We start from the raw sequence: 27,894 nt of genomic DNA, 5'->3' as shown, positions 1-27,894 counted from the left end.
CCATTGGATTACTCACTAGTCCTAATACATGTCTTGTACTTTCCTGTGTCAGTGCCTTGCTTATTCCATTCTTTTTAACTACAGTGCACCTCTCCATCATCTTCTATATCTGTTGAAATTGTACCCATTCTTTAAACCTCAGATAAAATGCCAACTTCTTCATGAAATCTTCCCTGGTGCCCAGAGTTAGTAATACTATTAATAATAATAGTTAATATTTATATAGCACCTTTAATTAAGGCTTGTAACTTGCCTTACATCATTATCTCATTTTATAACAACCAAGAGAGAGAAGGTACTACAGGTATTATTCTCCACTTTACCGATAAGGATATTGAGGCTTGGAGAGATTAAATGACTTGCCATGATCATGCAGGTAATAAGTGTTGGAGATGGGATTCAAAGGGAGGTATCTCCTTACTCTAAACCCAACTCTCTTTCCATTAAACCAGAATGTCTCTCAAAGATCTGTCACATAACATCTTGTTTGGCCCTGGCTTATGCACTAAATCAAGGCATGTTGGAGATCACCTTACTACTTGAAAATAAGGTTGTGGAGGTCAGGAGCTGTCTTATTTAATTAAGCTCTGCAGTTTTCAGTACTAAGATCAACATTGTGCTTATAGTAGGCACTTAAGGTGTGTGTGTGTGTGTGTGTGTGTGTGTGAATGAATGGATTCTATGAGGATCCCAGTCTTGATCTTATTAAGATATCTTACTGTCTTTTTGGTCTTGATATGCCCTCCTCTAATTGGCTAGCCAAAAGGGAGAGAATTTGTTTAGAGAAATTTAAGCTCAATATAGCAAGGCAAATAGTGGGCTAAAGGTTTCCCTCTACCAGAGGTGTGTTTTATTCATCTGGGTAATAAATTTAGATGATGCCTGGTATTGTTTGATTTAGCACCCTAAAAGAGGCTCAATTCCCAGAACCAATGGAGGCCTTGAATGGTGGAAATCACTTACTTATATGTCTTTTTACTCCTTGTACTCAAAGAGGACCAAAATGACTTACTCTAGGGGTCATTAATTACATTATTCCTTACTCTAGGGATCTAATAGACCTCTTCTATTATGAGAATAGCATCCCACCCTTTATGGTTAGTACTGTGGCTATTCCCATCAACGAAACAAGGTAGACTTTTTGATAATAGTATGACTCCTTCCAGTGAATGATTGTTTACATAAGAAAAATAATTTTCCCAGAGGAGAAGGATATAGCATAGACATGATAGTTCCTATCACCTGGTGGCTAATTAAAGGGAAGTTAACTGCTCGCTTCAAATCCATCTATTAGTCATGGGTCATGTGTCAGAGTGTACAAATATTAACTACTACACAGTCAATACACAAAGCATCTGTAATGTCAAGAACACATTTTAAATCATTTTCTAAAGGAAAAGGAGGGGAAGACTCTTTTGGCATTATGCTCTCTTCGGTTTTTAAATGGTCTTGGCTGATTTCCATTTTGACATTTTCATATCCTTGTGGGATATGTCTTTTTTTATACCTGTGAAAGCTTTGTGTAGGTTTTTTTTTTAAAGTAATCAAGCTTCATTTCTGGTCATATAATTCAGTAACCTTTACCTTAACTGCTGCAACCAAGTGATTCTAAATCTATGTTTTGCCCCCAAAGTCCTGTACAAATTGAGATTTGCTTTTAGATTTGCAATCACTTTTGAGTGTAACATAAAAAAGCCCTGTCTACATTTGGAAGGGTTAATATTTCAGAGACATTTCCATTTCTTAGGAGACTTGATTATTTCAAATAGGGATATTTCATTTAATTCTTACAAGGTAATACTCAGAAGGTAAAGAAGAAAATTGCATTCCATGTTGCTTTGAAAATAGAAATTGCTAATTATACAATACCAAACAGAAGTGGCTGTTCTTTGACATCAAATAATTTCAGTGATCAAGAGAGGAAACGAAAGAAACAATTATTTATAGATCCTTAATGTAAAAAAAATGAGATGCCAGATATTTTTCCCTGAAAATCCAGTAACAACATAATCATCAGAAGATGGACAACTAATTAGCTCACGTCTCTTTTGATTTAATTGCTTGTCTCCTCTTGGTGAAATTATGTTTTTTTCTGTGATTTGTTTGCCTGAGAATTTTAGCAGCTGCATTTCTCTCTGTTTCATGGGCAAAGGGTAGGTGTGGTATTCCTTGGTTGATTTTCTTCCTCATTCAGCTGGGAAAGAAATTAATTAGATTCTTCTTTACTTAGCAGGATAAAGAACATAGCCCTTCAGGGTGTGGGTGGGTGCCATGCAAGTAGCCAAGCTACAGTGAAGTTTGATTCAGGGGTAGATTTTCTGAGTCACTAAAAGCACAAAGCATTTAATGCTATGTCAATGCTGCCCACATGTAAGAGCTTTAGATTTGGAGAGTTTCAGTGCTATGTTAACAATGCAATTTAATTCAATCTTGGAAGTCATATAGTACATCAGATTATAAATTCCAAAACCAAGATTCTGACCTATAAGCCGATTCAGTCCAGGAGAAAAGGAAATTGGATTGGGAATGAGGAGACCTCAGTTCTGGTCCTGTTCTGACACTATCTTGTGTGACCTTGGAAAAAGTTCTTTCATTCTCTTTGACTCAGTTTCTTTATTTGCAAATTGAGGGGTTTGAATTAGAAAATTTCATGGGTTGAGAGATTCATCCATTCCAGCACCCTTATTTTACAGGCGAGGAAACAGACTCCATCGGTTTTAGTGACTTGCCACTCATTTTTATGAGTGTCTATAAACTCTAGCTGTGGAGCTAGATATGAACCCATGTCTTCTGACTCCAAACTAGTGCTCCTTCTACTGCACCATGCTGGCTTCATCTTGGGTCTATTCCACTTCCAATAATCTGTCATCTTCTATTCATAGAAGGTAACTTGGAGATCAAGTAGAGTCTGGCTATTTGTGCTAAGGCATCAAAAAGACTATTTATAGAAAAACCCAGAAACTAAAACAAATATACCTAATATACATAGTACACAACATATTGAATACATGAGTGGGTCAAACATTTAACTCTTCTGGTTCTGATCCATTCCTTGATTCTATTCTACTCTGTGCATTTGTTGTTGTTTGGTTGTTTCTGTATTATCTTGCTTTGTGATGCTATTTGGGGTTTTCTTGGCAAAGATACTGGGGTATTCTTCATCTGTCAAATGAGAGGATCAGACTAAACTAGATGTTCTAAGGCTCTTCATAACTAACACATCTTATGTTGTATATGATTGAGTGATCACACTATATACCAAGGAGACAGTATGGTATAGATAGGAAGGAAGGAAGGAAGGAAGGAAGGAAGAAAGAAAGAAAGAAAGAAAGAAAGAAAGAAAGAAAGAAAGAAAGAAAGAAAGAAAGAAAGAAAGGTAGATAGGTAGATAGGTAGATAGGTAGATAGGTATGCAGGTACATACTGGACTTCGGAGTCAAGAAATTCTGGGTTCAAATGCCACCTTTGTTACTAATATATATTATCACTTCCCTTAGCCTTGGTTTACTCATTTGTAAAATGGGGGTGATAATAGCTATAATACCTACTTCACACAGTTATTATATCTATAAAACAATAAAATAAATGTCTGTAAAACACTTTGCCAACTTCACATCATAAGATTGACAAATGTCACTCGTCATGATTGTTGTCACAATAACTTGAAAGGCAGCCACTTATTTTTCTAAGATTTTTGGATCTGCTCTTGCTTAAATGCCAAGATGGTTGACTTGAACTTTCCATACGGCTTCTGAAATTCTAAGACTGAGACAGTGACACATGTAACTATAATTCTAAGAAGTAGAATTTTATATTGAGCAATGTTGATCATTGCAAGAAATGTAGCCTTCTTTAATTATGAAAGATTTAAATAACCTTAGGTTGAAGTCAGTGACAAAAGAGGGGAATCAAAACCCCAAGAGAATTGCATCAACAGCAACATTTATTACATTAGGTAAGATCCAATTAAAATGACAAATGAGAAATTCTACAAATTGTATATTACCTAAAGGCTATTATTGCTTATTTTAGTCAAGGACAAAGACCTTCCATGACATTTCATTTTTATGAGTGTCTATAAACTCAAATGAAACTTCAGTGCGTGGCAGAAGTTTGTGCGAATCATTTTCTTTCTTCTATTTAATATTGAAACAGGCACACATACAAGTGCCGTATCTTTTAGGGTTTTATCAAAAGTAATGTAAGCCTGTTTGGCACCTAAAGGATGTATCTCACATCTGTTCATTGTGGCCCTTACAGATCAGAGAAAACACATATCTGGGGTGGGGTGAGGAGGAAGCATGATGCATCTAGTAATTCTGTCATATAAATGTACAGAAGATAACTTGGGGAGGCCTTTCTTTTCTAGCTCTGCCATTGACTTCCTGTAGTCCTTTAATTTCAATGTTCAATTAAATGCTAGGCGATGGAGTGGATAGAATACTGGTTCTGAAGTCATCAAGAAGCCTCTTCCTGAATTCAAATCTGGCTTCAGACACTTACCAGCTGTGTGACCCTGGACAAGTCACTTAATCCTGTTTGCTTTAGTTCCTCATCTACAAAATGAGCTGGAGAAGGAAATGGCAAACCACTCTAGTATCTTAACCATTAAAACTCCAAATGAGATCACAAAGAGTCAGACAAAATTGAAAATACTCAACAACAGGTCCTTAGCAAAATCCTAGTGCAAAAAAAATAATAAAAATGAGACACTATCTGTCCTCCTTGAGCTTAACCTCTGAGGTGGGGTGGGGAGGGAAGGCAGCATATACATAGAGAAGTAGATTTGAGATTTTTTTGAGAAGTCAGAAGACAGAAACAACTGGGGGTAAGGAGTGGGATGCACAGGAAAAGCTTCACAGGGGAGGTGGTGTCTGAGCTTAGCCTTGAAGGAAGGTATGGAGATGAAGATGACCTTGAGACATTGATGCATGGATTACAAAATCTAGGAAGATAAGTGTTTGGAGATATGGTATGTAACAACTGAAAAGCACTTCTATAAATCAGGCATGAAGCATACAATGCAAAACTGATACAAACACAAATAGGATATAGATATAGTTCCTGCCTTCCAGGAGTTTTTATTCTACTGGAGAGATACAATAGGTTTTAACTTTCATTATACTAGTAATAAACACAGCCTTGCCCTTTAACAGACCATCTGATCTCTATGTTTTTATCTGCAGAACAGGACTAGTACCAATGGGACAAGTACCATTATCTTGGCTAAAACTTGTGTTGAGATCATTGGGTGGAGTTACAGTTCTATTGACATTAAGTAGAATAATCCCCAGAGAAGGAGATAATTTTTTAAACAATTCTCCAAACCTCAAACTTCTCTGAAGTGAGGAGCTGATGTAGAAACTTATGTTGAGTGATGCTGGTGCCATGACACTGGCATCCATGTATTGATTATCAGGGTAACAAGAGTTGGAAAGGAACACATAGGTCAAGACTGTGTTTATTACTAATATAATAAAAGTTAAAACTCAGTGCTCTAGTTATTTCATGGTTCTTTACTCCACCCAAAATCACAATGTGATCTTCTTCCCCACCTACACCAAAACTTTATATAGAAAAAGCACTGAGTAATGACAATAGTAGCAATAATAACACTAGTTAGAATTTAAATAACACTTTTAAGTTTTGCAAAGAGCTTAAATATATTATCTCATTTGATCTATGATTATCCACATTTTACAGATAAAGTGACTGAGGCCCAGAGAGGTAAAGTAATTTTCCCAGGGTCAAACAGCTATCTAGTAAGTGTCTAAGGCAAGATATAAACTCTCCTCTTTCTGATTCGAGGTCAGATATTTTATCTACTGTGCCATCTAGCTTCTCCAAGAAATCTACTGAGTTATTTTCAGCATCTATCACTGGGATCCAGTGAATATGCAAAAGTCAGTAACCCTGGTTGCTTTCCTTAAAGTCCAATGTCAATGTCTCAATCCCGAGTGGAGATATTCCCGAGTTCTTGAAGGTTACACCAACAAAACACTAGTTCTATTAGGACTTACCAAGCTAGAATGGCCTTAGACATGATACTGTTGGTGAGCTGTGTATATCTGTCCTCTGCAGACCGGTCTAGAGAAATTAAAAAAGACTCTTGCTAGAAAGTTAGCCATTAGTTAAGCATTTTTTTTGGCCAAACCAACTCATGAAGACTTTCTTATACACATAGAGGTTGCCCTTTATATTGGAAGTATTGACATCAGTGAAGGAATCAAGAACATAACAATGAAGGAGTTTTATCCAAACTTAATAAAAAGAATAATGGACCTGTGATTTTTATAGGAATAGGGGATTCCTGGTATAATCACTTCTTCCAGATGCAGATCAACAACTCACCCATAATTTTTAGTCTTAGAGAGTCTTGTGGGGCCACTGAGTGGTCAAGTGCCTAAATCATGGGCACACAAATAGTGTCCAACAGAGGTAGTACCTGAGGTCTTCTTGATTCCAAGGCTGTCTTTCATAAATATTCCCCACTGCAAAAGTTGAGTTGAACAAACTTGAGGTGCCTTCCAGATTTAAATTGTGAACCAACAGAACAGGGAGAAGACTACATTTCTAAATTATCCATGGGTTTGTTATTGTTGAGTCATTTTAGCTGTGTATGATTCTTTGTGACCCCATTTTGGGTTTTTTGTTTGTTTGTTTGTTTGTTTGGCAATGATGCTGGAGTGGTTTACCATTTCCTTTTCCAGCTCATTTTTTAGATGAGGAACCTAAGCAAACAGGGTTAAATGACTTGCCCAAGGTCATACAGCTAGTAAGTATCTGAGGCCAGATTTGAATTTAGGAAGATGAGTCTTCCTGATTCCAAGCCCAGTGCTCTATCCACTATACGACGTAGCTGCACCCATGGGTACCTAGAATTCTATTGATGCAGAAAATGTTTTCTAGTAAAATACTATTGTTGTAGATTGCCCCACATAGTGACTGCTAGTCATTCTTCACATTCAGAATTGGCATTAGAAATGTCTGAGGGGGCAGCTAAGTGGCACAGTGGATAGAGCACTGGCCCTGGAGTCAGGAGTACCTGAGTTCAAATCCGGCCTCAGACACTTAACACTTACTAGCTGTGTGACCCTAGGCAAGTCACTTAACCCCAATTGCCTCACCAAAAAAACCCCAAAACAAACAAACAAACAAAGAAATGTCTGAGCAGCACAGGGATATCTTAATAACCAAATAGGGTACATAATTTATCTGGAGGGAGTTGAACATCAAAGATACAAATCTATTCCCAAGGCCAGGCTGCCCTAGGGAAGGTTACAGTGTGGCTTTTGGAAATAACAGCAGTGAAATACTTGTATATTTATATTAATAAGAAATGTAAACCAGAACACTTGATCACATTAAACAAGACCAAAAGCCAAGCCCAGAGAGACGTGATGTTCTGTGTGATGAGTTTTAGAGCAGAGGATGGAATGAGATGACAGGGCAAATAGTCTGTGGCTCAATTCGATAGTAGACTAAACATTTTGCTTCTGGCTGCCTTGAACTTCTGGGTGTCTGGCTCTGGGGGGCGCTGTTGAGCTAAATTTAGATCTTTGCAGGCAATCTGGACACTAATAGAAGGAGGGCAGGTGGCACTGCATTTCAAAAAATTAAATCAAAGCTTTGTATAAAAGTAAAACTGATTTAAAACTTATTTCGCTCCACAGTAGGGCATGTAGATGAAGGCTATAAATCAGCATCGAAGTAACAAGAAAGATAGAGAAATGCTGTGAACACCTCAGAACCCAGTGGGTGAGTGCCCAGGTGCCTCTTTCAAGGGCTCTCCTCACAATAGCAGCCATGTTAGAGGAGATGAAGCACAGACCTCTGCAATAACATCCTCTTTCATTTATCATTTGTTTTTCCAAACATTGTCCTTGGAGAGCTGAAATAGACCGTGGGTGGGCTCACCTCAGAGATGTATTGTTTGGAAGGGGAGAGATAAGGGGTTGGCCATCATTGTAAAGGAGTGCTGAAAAACAGTAATCCCCTCCCCTCCCATTAAAAAAAATATATAAACGCATTTTAAGACGCTGGACTTAATTCTATTCCCTAGATGTGGACAAAATGTTTAGAAACTGAACTATTCTGAAGCACTCCAATGCCTTCTGGTGAATGACAGAGGAGCAGAAGAAAGAACATTGGATATGGAGTCCAAAGTACAGGGGTCTTGCCCCACCGCCATCATTTCCTAGCCGAGTGATCTGGAGAAAGTTACGAGTTCTTTGACCCTTCCCTTTGTCATCCGCACACTGGGAGTAATTCCTGGTCTGCTTCCTTCCTTCACAGCACTATTATAAAGAACAAATGAGAAAATGTGTGTGAGAGTACCGTATAATCATGGCATGGAATATAAATGCAAGCTAATATTATTATTATTACTATCACCATTATAATCATCAGCATCATTGTTCTATTGTAAATGGCGACCTTGTGGCTTGAAGTAGCTAAGGCACTCCACAATTTAGGGAGCATTTTATTCATTATTCACTTGGCACAGAATTTCCTCTTCAATTGCATGGATAGCCCAGCCCTGAAAATAACTAATTATCCAGCTGCCCAGAGGGAACAGCTTATGAGGGCTAATAGTAGAGAATGCTGATTTCACTTATTGGCAAATCTCAACTGTCCAGAAGCTAATTTGCATAGTTGTGTATTTCTCCCCCTTCTTATTCTGCCCTCCTGTCATTTCCTTACTTGTTAGAAACCCTTTGGGGGCAGGGGCAGGGGATGATCAGACAGAAGTGGCAAAACTCAAGTGCCAATCAGGAAGTTGAAAATCATAGCTAATGAGAGGAGAGTTGGGGATTGTCTCTGGATTGAAATTTGCCTTGTCACACTTATCCTTCCATACTATGGATGATTGAATATTCATGGAATTTTGCTAGCCATACTCACCCACAGGAAGGAAAAATCATAAAATATTTTAATGGGCTGATACTTAAAAAAAAACACCCTTTATTGGAAAGAAATGACAAAGAATCATACTTCTTAAGTACTTTTAGCAGACTGGATGTTTTTTCCAGGATACCTCTGAATACAGAGATTTCTCTGTAGGGCTGAACTCTAGAAGGTAAAAAAATATTTCATGGAATCATAGAAATAATGCTTGGTTGGTTGGTTGTTGTCCTTCGTTCTCAATGAGGATCAAAATGACATCCCTATGTTGGAGTCAAGGTACAGTGTGTCTGACTGTGGCTGATCAGACCAATAAAGCTGAGAAGGCTCTAGCACAAGTCAGGCACAATAGTCCAAATGAACATTTGGAGAGATGTCTCTAAATTTGCACATCTCACGTTTCTTTTGAGCTACTGCAGTTCTGCTTCACTCAGATCACAGTGCCTTCTTTGATGTGGGCACACCATTGCTGGCTGGTCCTGTGTCAGTGTCTCCCAGGTCTCACAATCAATTCTAAAGTTCTTCAGAAGTATCTTGAAGGTGTCCTTGTATTGCTTCTTCTGACCTTCCTGTGAGTGCTTACCTTGTTTGAGTTCTCCTTAAAATAGCCTTTTGGGCAAATGTACATTTGGCATTCAAACAACATGGCCAGAAGATCTAGATTTGAATGCCTTCCCTCCCTGAGTAACTATATGATCTTGGACAAGTTATTGAACTTCCTGGTGGCTGTTTCTTCCTTCATAAAAGGGAGATAAGGTTATCTCGAGAAATGATATTGTACAAAGCCAGTCTCTAAGTCAGGAAGATCTGAGTCCAAGATCTGCCTGTGTCCATTTGACGAATGACACAGGGGAATAAGAAAGAGCATTGGACCTGGAGTCCAGACTGGACCATGTGGCTGGCTGAGTTGTTTGCCTTCTCACTGGCTTCTCAGGTGATGACCTGCATTATTAAACTCTCCTGTCCCAGAATTCTAGTTGCTAACAGAATTACAGATCTGGTTTTAAAAAGGGTAAATAAGTAATATGCTTACCTCAGTGTGCTGAAGAGATCACATCAACATAGAAATGTTACAACTGGAAGAGGCTTTATTGATACAGGCCAAATTGTTTTGTTTTAAAGGCAGGGAAACTGAAGCCTTTTGAAGTTCTCCAAAGAGAGAAATTAATTACTGAGTCATAAACTAACCATTCAGCAGCAGTCAGGACCCACCTGGGGCTGTTTGATTCTTGGTCTACAGCTTTTCCTACTATACAAAGCTACCTTCTTATCAAATGAGATGATGTTAGTGAAAGGACTTTGAAATGTGTCATTGTTATTCAGTTGTTTTCAATTATGTCCAACTGTGACCCCAGTTGGAATTTTCTTGGCAGAGATACTAGAGTAGCTTGCCATATTCTTCTCCAGCTAGTTTTACAAATGGGGAAACTGAGCAAAACAGGGTTAAGTGACTTGCCCAGGGTCACACAGCTAGTAGTTGTTGGAGGTAGGATTTGAACTCATGAATATGAGTCTTCCTGACTATAGGCTTGGTACTCTATTAATTGAACTACTTAGCTGCCCTTTGAAATGTGTAAGTGTAAGGTGTTGCTGTGGCAGATTGGTAACATAATTCATAGAGCACCAGGTCTAGAGTCAGGAAGACTCATCTTTCTCAGTTCAATCTGGCTTCAGACAATTACTAGCTGTGTGACCCTGGACGAGTCACTTCACCCTGTGTGCCTCAGTTTCCTCATCTGTAAAATGAGCTGGAGGAGGAAATGGTAAACTATGCCACTTTCTTTGCCAAATGGGGTCATGAAGAGTTAAACATGACTAAAAAAATGACTGAAAAATAATAGCAGCAGCAACAACAAAAAGTATTGCTGCCATCAGGCTCCCCTGGAACTAGGAAAATAAAATTGATGCATAAGCTAATAAATCATTAAGAACTCAAGGTAAGCACTGTGAATCACTAAGCCTCTTCAAAATGACATTTTTTTGGTAGAGACTTAAGAACATGTCCTCTGCTAAATAGTTGTGGTCTTGGAGTTGATTATGAAAATAATAGGTCCCATTTACAGAACTCTTAAAGATTTACAAAGTAGTTGAATAGAGAGAAAGAGAGCGAATGAATAATGTAGAATACTAGGATAACCCCCACTGGATGGTAGAATAGACATAACAATGGAAAAATTCAAGGTCAAATTCCTCTAGTGTAGTTGGATGATATTTAAGAATATAAGAGTTGGGGGGCAGCTAGGTGGTATAGTGGATAAAGCACAGGCCCTGGATTCAGGAGGACCTGAGTTCAAATCTAGCCTCAGACACTTGACACTTACTAGCTGTGTGACCCTGGGCAAGTCACTTAACTCTCATTGCCCTGCAAAAACAAAACAAAACAAAACATATATATGAGTTGTATTTTAGTAAATATTCATTCAGGCTATAAAGTAATGATAACTGGGTTTGGATTTTGTTTTGTTTTGCTTTGGTGGTGGTAGGGGGTTGGTTGCTTAAGCATATACCAAAGTTTGTAGGGACAGATGGATGTTGTCCTTTTCATTAGTTACCTTTGGGATCTGTATAGTTACTTCATTTTTTAGACTCAAAGTTACCCTTAAAGAGTAAAGACTTGGCACCATAGAAGAGAGTCAAAGGAATGTGATTTCAGAGGCTCAAAAGTCCTTTGGAGACCATTTCCAAAGAAGATTTACCAGGATGTTTGGAGCAGAGAGAATAATTGGGATAATTGTAGAGCTTTCCACGGGAAGACCTTCATAGGGCACCATGCCAAATGTTGTTGTTTTTAGTCCTTCATTCTCAAAGAGGACTATGACAGATGTCATGGCTTTCCATGAATTGGATTTAAGTGAGGCAGGGCTATTCAAAGTCACCAGCCTCACTCTCTCCTCCCAAGCCATCTGGGTTCAGTGGCAAGACATACATCAAGACAACTGGAGATGGTCCCAGATGTTTTAGGCAATTGGGGTTATGTAATTTGCCCAGGGTCACACAGATAGTAAGTGTCTGAGATAAGACTTGAACTCAGGTCCTCTCAACTTCAGGGCAACAGCACACATTTGGATGTAGAAATTCTTCTTTGTAAAAAAATTAATTACTTTAGTAGTCACACATTATATAGTTGCATAGAGAGTCTTAGTGGTTCCTCAGAGCAAAATGGACAAATTCCCATGATTCTAGACTATGGACGAAGCTTCTAGGAGGAGACTCGGGAGAATAGAGCTTTTGAATAATAGACGCCTTCTGAACAGAACAGTAATTGACAGAACAGCTGACTACCCACTTCTATTCCCTTCCCAAAGCTAATCTAGGGCCTGAATTTACAGTTCTGCCTCTTTAGGGAAAAAAAAAAAGTTAGCAAATATAAAGCCTGATCCAGGCTTTGCTCTGATAAATTTAATTATTTTTTTTATTTTAATAACCTTTTCCCAATTAGATGTAACTTTTTAAACAATTTTTTTAAAATTGAGTGCCAAATTCCTTCCTTCCGGCCCTTCTTGAGAAGGCAAGCAATTTGATTTCCATTTCCATTATACATGTGAGGTCATGCAAAATGTATTTCCCTATTAATCTTGTTGCAAAAGAAAACACACTAAAAGTAAAGAAATTTTTAAAAGTATGCTTCAATCTGCAGAGTTCATCAATTCTCTCTCTGAATAGGGTTAGTATCTTTCATCATGGGTCCTTTGGAATTGTCTTGGATCATTGTCTTGATCAGAGTAAATGCCTAGCTTACCCAGTGTTTTGAAAGCCCTCCTTTAGGTGTTGTGGTGGTTGTTGCTTCTTTGATTGTTTGTTTGAGCGAGCCTGACTTACCCTATCCCTCCCAGGCTGGAAATGCAGCAGCTACTCATGAATCAGTGCTCATTGCTGATGGACATAGACACTTTGACCTGCTCCATTTCTGAGCCCAGCTACTTCAACCCACTTTAGGCAGTCTGGGGGCTCCCATCTCCCAGGGGCTCACCTTACTGGTACCAAACTTTTTACAGACATCTGATTGTCTTTAGCTTTAATGTAGCTTAGAACTACCAACTTCATGCAACCCACCAGCCTAGTAGCAGGCACTATAGGCGTGTACTACCTCATGCCGCTGCTCCAGGTCTTTTAACATTACTGAGGTAGCAGTATGACCTTTGGTCTGTCCATCTATTGCTCTTCCTGCTTGACCAGTCTACGTCCTGATCATATAGCTCCTGGATCATATATTTATATCTTCTGGTTTAATTTATAATGAGGATGTCAGTCATGATATGAATGAAATCATCCTATCAGGGGTTTTTAACCTGGAGTCTCTGAATGGGTTTTTGAAAAATATTTTAATAACTATTTAAATATAATCAGTTTTTCTTACGATGTCACTTATTTTATGCATTACAAATTATTCTGACAAGGGACCCATAGCTACACCAGGCTACAAAAGGGGTCTATGATACAAAAAAGATTAAGAACCCCCTGTCCTAGCCAGTGGATAAAGCTCACATTTAGCATATCAGCAGCCAAATTATTATTTATAGATGATCTAAAAACTAGCTGAGTCTTATTGTTCTCTCCTTCATTTGCACCACATCACCCATGTCATTGCAGAAGCAGCAGAGGCAGAAGCAAAAGCAGAAGCAGAAGCAGAAGGAGCCATTTTGTATTTTTCTTTGTTTCATGCATCATAGAGTCAGTCAAAAAATTCTGTACTAAGTCACCATTTTACAGTCACGTGATGACCCAAATTGGTCCCCATATGACAGATACAACAATGAAAGCTTTTCCAGCCCGGGAAAATGTGGTAGAGCTTAAGCTGAATTGGCATAGCCTTTGAGAACTCAGCCTCACATCCATGCATGATGAGGTATTGGAGGGGAACTTTAGTAGAATTTTTTTTCTTATTTAAAAAAAATGTTTTCATACTTATCAGTCCTGGCATCATTTTGCTTCCATATGAAGTTAGGCGATTAATTTTCCTTTTCAAAATTTTAGTCTCAAATCTCAATATATTTTATTTCAGTTTTTAATTTATTTTTTTTAGTTGGAATTCTACATGATCATTATTCCCTCTTGGGTAAAATGTGTGGACAAACGGGGCTGGCCTTGATAAATATACACTGGCTTTCTGGAGATATTTTAGGGATGAAAAAGAGTAATAAAATCAGGAATCAGGGAACAGTTTCTAATTTCAAAGACAAACTGTCTGACCTTTCCTGCACAGTTCAGATAGACAGCAAGAAGAAACCACAATGAAGGAAATTGAGTTCCAGGCCAGGTGACATACAATCAAAACAACTTACCATGATCGGTCTGAAATTACAGCGTAACTCATTTGTTTTTGGCTGCACTTTAAACTCACACCAGTCACTTTGGTCCAAATGATTATCGATTCTTTTCTTTTAATTTATTTTTTTTCCTTTTAAGGGTTTCTCCTGGTTTCTTCATTCATGGAAATAAAAAACAATGTAATTCACCAATTACATTTGCCAAAATTTATATTCACCAATATAAAAAAAATCACCAAAGTAAAAACTCATAATTTCTACTGAATAAGCAAACACATTATGATTCACATCTTATTCTTTAGCCACTGCTGCAGCCTCCTCCTCCTCAAAAAATCTACTCTTGCCTGAGACTTCCAAGCATCTAGAACCTCCAGTGCAGTATTCTCAGATTTCTTTCTTTCTCCACCCCCGTGTCACACATACTTATAAGCAGTCTTTTCTCAGTTGCCCTCAGCTATAGATTTCTCCTTCTCAGTGTAGGGTTTCATGGACCATGCTCAAAGTTTCTATCCATCAGAATCTGCTCTGGAAGGCAGAGGTTGGATTTATTCCTTTTGTCTCTGAAGGAGTGTAATATTTATGGCAGTCATTTCATTAAAGATACTGGCCATGAGAAGAGAAGTCTCTTCGATCAGGAATTGAGAGGAAATTGAAAGTCTGTTGTAAAATCATTGGAAAGGTGAACCTAGAGCAAGCAATATCAGCTGGCTTGTAGTTTCTCTGCAAGCTGGAAATGAAAGCTTTGTGGTTTTTCCTGCTGTTAAACAATGGTTGCTGACTCATTATCTGTAGCAATTTCTGAGACAGAAAATATTTTCAGCTTTCTTTCAGATAAATGATCCTCACAACATCCAACTGAAGTTACAGAAAGGGGGCCTCTGTGCTTCAGGTTCCACATGTATAAAAAGGGGACAAATTTATTTGCCTAAGAAACCAGACTATATTTATTCATTTGTTTTCCTATTTAATTCAACAACTGCTAGGTGCTTTGGGAAATACAAAAATCATTAAGTCACTTATAATCCCAGTGACAGAAGAAGGAAGAGAAGCTAGACTTTTTTAGAAGGCTATATCCTCTTTAAAAATCGAGAATCTTTTAATTCCTTGGAAGATGGAGCGTTAGCCTAGTTCAGCTATACTGAGAAACTGACTCTAACTTGGTACCAGCCTTGTTGTAAGCTTTGAAAAATTTCAGCCGTACCAGACAGGTAGCATCTCTCCAGCCTTTCTGTCATTTATAGTTCCTATCACTAACCTCCAGCCTCCGAGGACCAGGTGCTTTCTACAGGATTTTCAGCATTTTGAAGGCTGTTCATTATTTCCTGAGCAGCACCCTGACGTGAGCAGGGTTATTTTTCTTTCTACTGTTGGCACGTTCTGCATTTAAAGAGGCATTGATGGCCTAACGCCTATGCAGGCCCACCTCCCCATGGGCTGTTTGTTAGCTTTCCTGGAACAATTACCCTGTCTGCCCTTGGCATGTGCTTCCCAAGTGACAGCTTATTGCTTCATAGGAGGCCAGCTGCTCTTCCCTTACCAGCCCCCAGGCCTGTTGCTGCCACCAAGACTGGGATGGTAATGGAAGACGTAGAGGAAGCCAATGCAGCCTGCACCTCCTAGAGGCGAGTGGAGATGGGATGGGGGTGGGGAGGGAGAAGTCATATTTGGACCAAATTGGGCCTGCTCTTCTCTCAGGAGCAGCCAGGAGTCACCATCAGAGGATTATTCCAACATGAGAGATGTTTTCTACATGACAATAATATCAACATTAACATTCTTTTTTAATGCATTCATCAAACCATTTCAACTGGAGGCTGATTTCAAATAATGAGGGAGATTCAACTGAATAATAGAAGCCTTGCTACTTGGATGGCTTATCAGTGCTTGAGAAAGGAGGGGTCATAGCATAAATAGAACTTAAGTATGATCTATGTCTCAGGAGAATAAGTATCTCTATCTTTGCCCATTTCCACCCATGCAACTTCTTTTTTGCACTTACAAATATTTTAAGCACTTACAAATGTTTTCTCATTTGAGCTTCATAAAAATCACATGAGTTAGGCAGAGCAGAAAGCACTATTCCTATTTTACTAATGGAGAAACTGAGGCACCAAAAATCCCTGGGACTAGCCTGGGTCACATAAGCTCATGAGAGCCCAACTTGGATCCCAATCTAGTGCTATTTCTAAGGAGTATGTTCATTGTTATGATTTGGTCAGGTTGGTGAGAATAATAACGATGATGACTCACGTTTATATTGTGCTTCAAAGCTTATAAAGATCAGAATGTCAGGGAAACAGATTGTGGAGAAAGTAATTTTCTGCATCTACCTTCTCCTTATGCCCCCTTCCTCCCCTGATCGAAATTCAATGTCAGTGGGTTTCATCAGTAAAAGACAGAAGCAGCCATACACTGATGTTGCCAGGTAACTGCACAAATACAGTAATGAAACCATAGGAAGCCTCACCATCACTGGTAATAGAAATGATTTAGTCCAGGAGCCTTAACTATTGCAGTTAGATGGCTTCTATTACCCTTAAATGATTCATATAATAGTCAGAAAGGGAAGATCCCCTTCATCCAGTCCTACTCCGCTCCCACCTCCTGGGTACCTACTTATTAAACCCCTAGAAGTCAAAAAGAAATCATAGAACAGTAGGCTTATGGTTGGACATCCCAAGAGCTATTCTTGCCTTTGAGATCTTCAGATAAAAGATGCCATGTAAATATAAAATAGTACAGAGATTTGTGTGTAGTATACTCATGAGGCTTTTGTCCCAATGGGCAAGTCTAATGAAGCATATAACTCACTGGCAAGCATGAATACCTCTGTCCAGTTGGACCCTTTACAATAACCATTCAGGAATACTGGGGCAAGGCGGGGTGTGGGTGGCGCAGGGCAGGTAGGTGGCTTCCGTGTCTATGGAGAGTTTCTATTTTTTTTTAAATTTAATTTATTTTTGTGGGGCAATGGGGGTTAAGTGACTTGCCCAGGGTCACACAGCTAGTACATGTCAAGTGTCTGAGGCCAGATTTGAACTCAGGTACTCCTGAATCCAGGACCGGTGATTTATCCACTGTGCCACCTAGCTGCCCCCTCTATGGAGAGTTTCATTCCCTCACTAATTAGTTAGCGTGGCTGTGGTCTACAAGATGCTTCTATCACCAGGCTTGTGATTCTCGGTACATTTCAGACAAAACTAAGATGACATTCATTCTTTGAGAAATGGTCCATTTGGGATATTGGGCTGGTGCCAGCTGCATCTTACTTTATCAGGCACTCTTTAAACATGGATGTATTTTTATGTTACAGATCTGGAGGAGAATCAAAGTCAGTGCTCAAAAACATACAATTCAAATCCTGGAAGTGTTCAGCCCTGGCAGGGTCCCGAGGCCAAGTTGAACTCGCCGTCCACAAGCTTACATGATGGGGACAATGGAGATGGAGTTGAAGAAAATATTGTTTACCTCTGATTGTGTGTTGTCATTGATTTTTGTCATGGTTGTTTCAAACAAAACACTAGCACTTTGGAGATAAAGTTGTATTTTTTGCTTTCCTATTGTGCGTACTTGCTGTCTATAAGAACTATCTGCTTTAAGAATTGTATTTAATATTCTGTGTAAGACCTTTTTTTGACATGAGTATAACAATTAAGTTATTTTGAAAACACTCCCCCTTTTTTTAAAACAGTCTTTAACTTATCACAGCCCCTTACAGATGTCTGATGGGGAAATCCAATTTAAATGAACAGAAATATTTTAAACATCACAATGACATGGGAAGAATTTCAAATTGTATTGTCTTTATTTTGAATCTCCAAATTTCTCTTAAAACTTGGATTAAAAAAAAATGTTTTAAGAGTTCCATGACTAGGGGGGCGGGGCTGTTTTTTAGCCAGAGGCACTGATTTACTAAAAAATGGTCCTGTGACTACAGAAGGCTGAGGAGAACAGAAGAGTCCCATTCTCAGCTGCCCTAAATGTGCTGTTCTCACTTGATGGAATAGGGATGAGTGAATGCTTGAGATTGGAATGACTGTGGTTAAGTGGTTACAATAGATCTTCAGACTACAATCCACTATCCTCTTTCAACACAACCATCCAAAGGAACCAGAGATACTCGCCAGTCTACTATGAGTCATTCAGTGGGATTCTTGTTAGAGGCTTTGCCTATACCAATCTTTCCATCGGTGTCTAGAAAACATGGACATCCATTTGCCACTCATCAAACAAAACCCTTCAAATGTTTTAAAGGGAAAAAATACAAACTGTGCTCCTGCTATGAAGTCCAATGCATGTCACCTTATTTTCCAGAAAGGAAAAATAGCCAGTCCCTTCCCTTTTTCCAACTTCAATGTAATATCAGTCTTTGTGTGGTAGAAATAAACCAGGAAATATTTTCAACTCTTGTTCTTTAGAAATATTTGTATACTTTTTTGTCAGTGTCAATAAATATCTTATGTCGTACTGGTTCCACTTTGTAATTTCTGATATTTAGTTTCAGACCACAATGAAAAAACCCTCAAAACCTTATATTAAAAGAAAAAAATTACCAAGACACTTAATTGACCTTAAATGTCAGCATGTATTGGGAGGGATATTGAGGTCTAGAAACAAGTTGATTTCTCTATTTGAAGTTTTACGCTTATGCATAAATCGTTATTTTTCAATTATTTTATTTTTAATTATTTTTTCAACTAACATTTCTTTTCTATACTTCCTACCTCCACCCAAAAAACAAAAGGAAAACCTTGTAACAAAAATGCATAATCAAGCAAAACACATTACTACATTGACCATGTCCAAAGATATATATCTCATTCTACATATTTTGTTTATTGCCTCTGTGAAGAAATGGATAACATTCTTCATCATCAGTCCTCTGTAATCATGGTTAGTCATTACCCTGATCAGAATTCTTATTCAAGTTGTTTAATTTTGCAATGTTGTTATTATAGCATCAATTGTTCTTCTATTCTGCTCACCTCACTTTGTATCAGTTCTTACAGGTCTTCCCAGGTTTCTCTGAAATCATATCCTTTGTCATTTTCTATGGCGCAGGAGTATTTAATTTTAAATCCTTATGACACAGTGGCTAGCTCACCAGTCTTGGAGTCGGGAAGATTGTAACTATATGACATTAGTTGAGCTGATTACCTTCTTTGTGTCCCAGACAACTCTCTAGACCTATAACTTCCTAATAAATTGCCAATCTATATCAGCAAAGAGAGCCTCCACACTGGAAGGTCCCTGTATTGAGGAACTAATACATCCAGGCCCATATCTTTTCCCCACATACAAATCCCCAACACACAATTTAAAATGGAGATTTATTGCATTCATTAATGTATATATATATACATATATGCACATATGTACACATACATATGTATGTGGATATATAATATAGGTAGAAAGAGATAGATAGATAGATAGATAGATAGATAGATAGATAGATAGATAGATAGATAGATAGATAGATAGATAGATAGATAATGTCCACAGTATTTGAATTTAATCACAATCACATGAGAAAAGCCATCAAGGAAACATTTTACAGAACAGAAGGGAATTCTTCAATAAACCCGCTCACATAAAAGCAAAATTGCTCCTAAATTATGAGCCATGTTGATCACGTTATTAAATAGCTCCAGGGAAGGTTTTTTTTAAATGCTCTGCTCATTCTTATCATGATCTACTTGAAAGTTCTTAACCTTTTACGGGAAAGGAGGGTTGCATTGAATCCAAGGTTTTTAAACCTTTTTGTGTGTCATGGGCCCATTTGTCAGTCTTGTAAAGCCTATGGAGCCTTTCTCAAAATATTGCTTTTAAATGAACAACAAAATTAAATACATAGGACTGTCAAGGACACCAATTATATTGAAATTTAATTAAGCAATCATTTAAATAACAAGTTCATGGGTCCCAGATTAAGATTGTCCAGTCTGGCCCAATTCTTCTCTCCTGCAATGTTAATCTCTTGCTTCTTTTGTTAATGGTGAGGATAAATGTTTGACTTATTTTTGCTCTGACAATCTCTTCATATTCATAAAAATGAGTTGTCAATTAGTCCTTTTTCATACAATTTTTTACCTAGTTCCAATGTTTAAAAACTCTTTATTGGAACTACTTTTAATCATTGATGGTCTTATAAAAAAAATTACATGGATCAGAATCTTTCACAGCAAATCATCAACTTTCCAGTACAATGAAGACTCTAGTGGAATAGGGACTCTGTTGTTATTCAGTGTATTATCATACATTAATATTTAGTGAAAATATCTTTTTAAAATAATGGGGGGCAAAGACCACACATATTTGAAATGATCTGTCCCAATTCCTACATTGTATAAAATTCCATTCTATGTATTCATACTCCCCTATTTTGTGAGTGTAGCATTTGAGGTTTTCCCATTGATATAGGCCTCCCCTAAAACACCAATGTAGCTCAGGGCACTCTTGGGTGGATCCACATACACTCAAGAACAAAGCTTACAAGTCCCCAGTAATGGGTTTGGGTTTACTAGTCATCCAGAAGGGACAATTAATTCAAAGCAAAAGTATTTCATTAAACAGTATAGAGAGAACAGTAGCAACAGAACATTTCTTCCATAAACCTGGGGTCACACCCTCTCACAAATATACACATGACCAGTGGAGGAGTAGATACACATTAGAATTGCATTTGAAGAATGCATGTATAGAAAATGGTCAGATCATACACATGGAGGGAAAACATAACCCTTAATAATGTAGAGTCATCAATGTTTTATTTCAACATCATTATGATGATTTCTGTGGACCTGCCCCTATGAGGTATTTAAATTGATACTGCTCCCTGATGGTGTCTTGTGACTCTATATCTATGTCTAAGTCTATGTCTATGTCTATGTCTATGTCTATGTCTATGTCTATGTCTATGTCTATGTCTATGTCTATGTCTATGTCTATGTCTATGTCTATGTCTATGTCTATGTCTATGTCTATGTCTAAGTCTAAGTCTATGTCTATGTCTATGTCTATGTCTATGTCTATGTCTATGTCTATGTCTATGTCTATGTCTATGTCTATGTCTATGTCTATGTCTAGTCTTTGCTGCTTGTCAATTGTCTCATGGTTTCAGGTTGCTGAACTTCCCTTAGATGCCATCTTTTGGGCTTTATCTTTTCAAGGTGTCTGCTGGCTATCTTAGTTCTTATCTGCTAGGGTACAGTGATTAGGAAGTCTCTCTTTGTTAAGGGCACACTGATGACTATTTATTGGGTTTATCAACAGCCACATTAAATCAAAGAAGAATGCCCCCAGGCTAAGATGAATTAACAGGTTAAATGTCTTATTTAAATTCATTTCCTTTTCCTAGAAGGATATACATCATTGCCCCAAATTTTTGTTATAAATCCCTTTAGTGTCTTAATTGCCTACCTACATACTATTTCAAATGATTTTGAGGGCTGCTTTCCAGTAAATCCCAAATGACTACATAAGTCTAAATCATGGTCTTCACAGAGACATACCTTACCAGCTCCCCATTCCCAACAAGATTGTTTTCGATTCTTATCATGCAGACAAACCTGAACAAGCAGAAAAGCTGAACTCAGAGGGCAAAATAACTCTCTTCTTGGCCCACACTGCTGCCTTCATTTCTATACACACATATACATATCAAATATTTGCATGCATATACCCACATATACATATATGTACATATGTATATTGTATATAAAATATTCACACACAATACATACAGATATATGTATATGTGTGTATTCATATAGAGAAATGAAGCACGCAGCTTTAAGAGGCCCTACAAGAATGCCATAGTAAATTTGATGAATGCACATTTCATCTACTATAACCTAATTGAAGGCTTTAGAGTACAGTATAGAGGAAATATATTTAGTTGAGGTAGTATGGCATAGAGACAGAGTACTGGATTTGGAGTTATGTCCTTATCATGGTTCTGATGCTTGCTTCAACTTTCTGAGATTCATTTTCCTCAACCATAAAATGTGGATAATAATACTTGCATTAGTTGTCTCCTAGAGGTTTTAAAATCCCATAGAAGTGTGAGCTATTACAGTGTGATCCTTATAGGAACTTATAGTGGTATTTGATTTACATGCATGTAAGCTTACTTGTTTGGATGACAAGGAGACAAAGAACCTCATAATCTGTTTTTTTTTTTAACACTACAATATCAAAAGAGGTGGCTGCAGTGTCATTGTAATTGTCAGGAACCATCATCTAGAATTTCCTAATATTGTCTCACTTGTGTTTAAAGGTAAAGTTTGGGAATGGAGAGTTTGTGGAATCATAGCTTTAGAGCTAGAAAGGATTGTGGAGGCCACCCAACCCCTTCCCTGATAAGGAAAATGAGAAATTGAATGATTTGCCCAGGGTACACAGCTATTAAGTGCCTGAGGCAAGATTTGAACTCAGGTCTTCATGATTTACAAGTTCAGCCCTTTGTGCAATACACCACCCAGAAGGCAAGGGGAGCATTAATGCTGATTCTATTCATTTAATTCAAGCCGCCACTTATTTCAGATGAGTCTATTTGTAGTCAAAAAGCCCTATAATCAAAATCATTTGTGCAGCTCAAACTCCCTACACTATATAATGTTTTTATTATTCAATATAATTTAGGACTTGAAAATGAAATAAAAATGAGCCAATTGAAGTGAATGTCCAAGAAACCCTTTTTGCTGGAAACCTTACTGACCTGCTTTATCAGTCCTATGTGCCAGAAAATCTTCGTCTGCTCTGTGTGAAATGAAACGATCCTGCCCCCTCTCTTTCTAAGTGCAGGGCTGGGCTTTCTTCACCATGGCTCCAAAGCTGTTTGCAATTTCAAAGCAGCCAACTGTGTCCATTCCTATACAAGTTAATGGCCACTTTATACAGGTAGCCTTCATTCCTGTTGGGGCCTAATTTTACTTATCCCATTCACATAGCTTTAACTCCAGTGGCTTTTAATGCTCTCCACTTGGGAAGCCATACCATCAATTGGAGTGTGTAAGCTTTAATTATGGACTTTGAGGGCCATTTCTCTCAGATTGCCACCTAGCTATGTACTGCTTTTATTCATTCTCTTTGATAACAAAGAAGACCAGAAGATGGGAGGGAGAAGGGGGAAACAGAAAGGCAAATCTCCACCGTTTGGCCAAGTCTGCCTCATACCCTGACTGGAAACAGAAAGTGTGTCCTCAGGAAACTCTGAGTAATTTTCTTATTTTAATCAGATGAACCCTTTCAGTAAAGCTCCTAGTTGTCAAGGGGCAGAGGAGGTCTGATTCCATAACATGGAATTAATTTAAATTCTGCCCTTTCCCTTATGTCATTCATTAAATTAGGAGATCAGAAACCATACAGAAGGTTCCTATGTCACTGTAACAAAAAGTCAGAGAAAACTGACCCAATTTCTCCAGGCTAAAAATAAGCTCTCCAAGAACTACTGGCTTCCTTACCAAACCAATGGTTTGTTTCCTAAGTTTTAAAACTGAGGCAACCTTAGAAATCATTTCCAGAGGTGTCAGACTCAAGGCTCCAGATTAAAATGTAATTGGGAAACATTTAACAAAATAAATAAAAATACAATACAACATAGATAATGTTAATTTGTGGATTTTTAAGTCACTATGGAAGCCTATAATCAAGCCTACACATAGCAGGGACCCATTTCTATTTGAGTATGATAACACTACTCAATTCCTCATTTTACAGAGAATAATATCCCTGAGGACAGGCACGATTTTTTATTTTTGTCTTTGAATCTCCACTGTCACAAAGAGTAGGTCCTTAATAAAGGCTTGTTGATTGTTATAATTGATTGATGAGAAAATTAAGGCTCAGGAGTAGAAGTAGCTCATTCAAGTTTGTACTGCTAGTCACTTGCAGACTTAGAATTTGAAAACAGGTCCTCTGATGCTGAATCCAGGAACCTTTTGCCTCTCCTTTTCTCCCCACAAATAAATGAAAGGTGGTGGCAATGTCTTTAGTAAAACTTGAGGATTCAAGTTAACTGCTTGTGACCAGAATGAACAAAAAGAACCTTCCGCAACTTGTAGATGGCCAGAGAGCTACTTTATGGTGAGATGCTGCTCAGTGAGAACTTGAAATGGGATATATTTTATTTTTAATTTTTTTTGAGGGGCAATGAGGGTTAAGTGACTTGCCCAGAGTCACACAGCTAGTAAGTGTCAAGTGTCTGAGGCTGAATTTGAACTCAGGTCCTCCTGAATCCAGGGCCAGTGCTTTATCCACTGTGCCACCTAGCTGCCCCGATATATATATTTTAAGAGCCCTGGGACTGTCCTCTCTTCTCTTCTCCCTCAACCAGTGCCAATCACAAGGTCCAACCTTTCCTCCATTCAGGGTGGTATGGAGGAGGTAGAAAAGGAGGCACAACTGGGAAAAGCTTTGGAGACGATAATGAAAGCAGCCTCCAATAGGACAAGAACACAAACCCTTACCACTACACTGTTAATTAGATTAGCCTTAGTACTGATATTCCTGTGACAATGAAGGGCAACCAGGAGGGCAGGAGGAAGAAGAATATTAGAAGGAAAGTCATCAACAACTCTGTCTATGACCAAAGATCAAGAACAAAGAGCATCTTAAATGACTGGATCAAGGTCAGACATTATTATTCTATATTTGAGTGATATATTTTCATGATTTCAGACAGCAGTCCAAAAACAGACATCCTGAGACAGTTATACTCCCTCAGCACAGCCCCAAACTTTCTCAGTTCATGGCACCCTTAGCATCTCTATCAATTTTTCATTGGGCTTTTAGCTTCCCCCTGCCCAATACCTAAAAGTTCCATGTATTAAGTAGTTGGGTCCAAAAAAACTTTAAAGCATTTATATCTTAAAGATTTAGTGGGTATTTGAAAAAATAACACATCCATTGAAAGAAATATATTTTTTTCCTTTTTAAATAACTACAGTTACTAATGGGATAGGTGGATCTATTGAGCACTGTACAACTTCTTAAACTTTGGAATACAACTGGAAACCCCCACCTTTGTTTGTTCTGCCACTGCTTTTTGTCACTTCCTTTTAATCATAGCGACAGCCCCAAACCCTATTTTTCATGGATGTGATGTTTCAAATGGAAATAGGATTCACTGGGCTTTTATCTGCTGCTTTTCCCTCAAAAATTTAAAATATCAGCTGATTCTTAATGAATCTTTGTTGAATGAGTGAATGAAAAAATGATCCGAGATTACCTAGGTAGAGCTAGACCTAGAACCCAGTTCAATTCTTCCACTCTACTGCATTTCTTCTGGATGGGGGAGGGGGGGCGGGGAAAGAAAATGTTTAAAGTTGGTAATTGAACCTTGTTTTGGGTGAAGTCATTTGAAAGAGAGCCATGGGTCAATGATTTTGTAGGAGCTTCATGGATGAATAGCTTATAACACATCATAATTAAAGCCCAGTTGTTTGGATACCAATCAGATGCTTTGAAGCCCATTAAATCAGAAGACTTAGCTATCACAAGCTGTTTTGAATTTTCATGACCGATACTTGCCCAGGGACAAATGAATCAGGAATGATATCACTGGAAAACAGGATGAGGAAATTAGACTGCATTCTCATAGCACTATATACTTCATGCTGCATTCACCTGATATCACTGGCTCCCAGGCTCCTGAGGCCAATATGATGCAGTAGCTCCTCAACTGAATCAAACTCCCCATTAGAGTGCTAGTTCAATTAGTACCCAAAAGATCCAAGTTCTACCCATCACTCCTGAATTAGCCACTCGAAGCAGGGTTAGTGAAGCCCTTGCCATACTCAGAGCTGGTTTGGAGGCTTCCTTATTTCTAGTCTTTCCTATTATATGAAAAGAGGTCTAAAATTTGTGTGACTTTTCTCCTATAGTAACTCCCCCTTACATTGAATGTTATCTTCAGGATTATTCAGGCTGCTTTGCTTCTCCCCTCTTGGTCTGATCTGTGGTATTCTGGTTGATTGCCTCGCTAAATTTAAAATTCTAAATAAATGCCAGTTACTATCCCATCTCCATGTCCCTTCTATGCTTCCCTGCCCTCTTCTCCACTTCAATCCCAATATTCATATAGATAATATATGTTATTTGGGTAATTTTTTTCTGGTGAAATGCTTATTTTTATGAGCAGCTCACATAACCACCAGAAATGTGCGTGCCAGCATAGTCAGTTCTAGTTAGAACATCCACACAAACCTCTGAATAAAAATAGACTCTCAGATGGTGAATTTCATGCAGGTCAACAGAACCTATGATGTTCCTGGAAGGCTTTGGTCCATTTCTTTCATCTTGATAAACTGTGCCCTGGTTGAGAATTTGGCAGGTGTGGAGAGAGGACAACGGACGCTTAATTGAAGTTTGGGAAGAGGCAGAAGTTCTTGGAACATAGCTCCCTTGAACATTTAAGTTTTCTCTCCCTGCTTTTCAGACAATGCTAGGCTATACCACCAAGGCGATCCAGGCAAGCATCTTTCCCACAGCAGAAATTCTTTGTAGCATCAAGACTGTGATTGGGGATTTGAAATCCCTTTATTACAAAATCAGAGCTGTCTCCCTATTTCTGGTGTAGTTTGTGCAAGTTGTGTTGCTAAGGTAATGCTGAAGGAAGGTGGTCTCATCACCTGGTCTCTTGAGGCACAAATCATTTTGGTTTCCATGAACATCAACCCCAGAACAAATCGGGAAAAATGTTAGTAATGGCTATAAAGGGAAGCACATATGAAGAGGAAGGCTTCCTAATGAACCATTCTAGTCTGTTAAGCATTGTTGCCATGGTGATTGTAGGAGGGTTGGATTAATTAAGGCCTGAACAGATGTTGTGAAGTGTGTAGTATGCACTATTCTCTGTTTGTAATTAAAGAGGGTGTGTGTGTTTGTTGGAGGAGAGAGAAAGACACACACACAGACACACACACATGCTTGGCACTGGACACAGTTGACAGTTTCTCAGGTGACAGGAACTGCTGATGACTTCCACAACCCTCCCCCATTGCTTGCTGACCCACGACACATTGCAGACAGAGCAATAATTTAATTGGCTATGGATTCCAGGCACGTTTTCTTTCTTTCTTTCTTTCTTTCTTTTTTCTTCCTATTGTGATTTATGAGAGAAATTGCAAAATACAAAACATGGTTTTGGATTCATACATTTAAACAACACATCTGTCTACAACCTCTTCCAGGGTAAAATGAGACTGGATAATTGTCTCCTCATCAGTCTGCCAGGGTCACTCAGCTCACGGGATGGAACTGTGGTAGGGGCCCAGGATGCTCAGGGGTCTTGCCAGCAACAGGGAGAAAGCCAAGAAAGGCCCTCTGTCCTGCCCAGCTGCCATACAGAGACAGTCCTGAGAATGCCACTAACGACTAGAGACACAGACTAAATAAAATACCATTTAAGCTCTTCTCTGGTCTTGTATGTGTTTAAACGTGCTAATGCTAGTGGTTTTAGCAAAGTTATGAATTCAGCTCCCCATTGAACTGGTTCCTTCCTGTCTTTTTTAAGGATAATATCAACCAGTCAATCAGCAAGTATGGTTTAAGTGACTATTATATGCCAGGTATCATACTAAGCACTAAGTACAAAGAATGAAACAGTCCTTAGTCACAATGAACTTACATTCTAATGGGGAGATAAGTATACACACACACACATATAATTATTAAATATACATATCCATTTATATACACATAGATCATGTATAGTCAT

General features: G+C 38.3%; 1 protein-coding gene across 1 annotated transcript in view; it reads left to right on the top strand.

Moving 5' to 3' along the window:
• The window catches only part of ARHGEF28 (Rho guanine nucleotide exchange factor 28), a 392,384-nt gene extending 373,752 nt beyond the window's left edge, over positions 1-18,632 (top strand). Inside the window, exon 38 of the mRNA XM_043976410.1 lies at positions 17,485-18,632. Within this exon, the coding sequence (XP_043832345.1) occupies positions 17,485-17,645 (161 nt within the window). The 3' untranslated portion in view covers positions 17,646-18,632. The remainder of the gene's footprint in view (positions 1-17,484) is intronic.
• Positions 18,633-27,894: the final 9,262 nt, after the last annotated feature.

This window comes from Dromiciops gliroides, chromosome 1 (assembly GCF_019393635.1).
Source record: "Dromiciops gliroides isolate mDroGli1 chromosome 1, mDroGli1.pri, whole genome shotgun sequence".
NCBI classification, from domain to species: Eukaryota; Metazoa; Chordata; class Mammalia; order Microbiotheria; family Microbiotheriidae; genus Dromiciops; species Dromiciops gliroides.
This window is presented reverse-complemented; position numbering and strand designations above follow the sequence as displayed.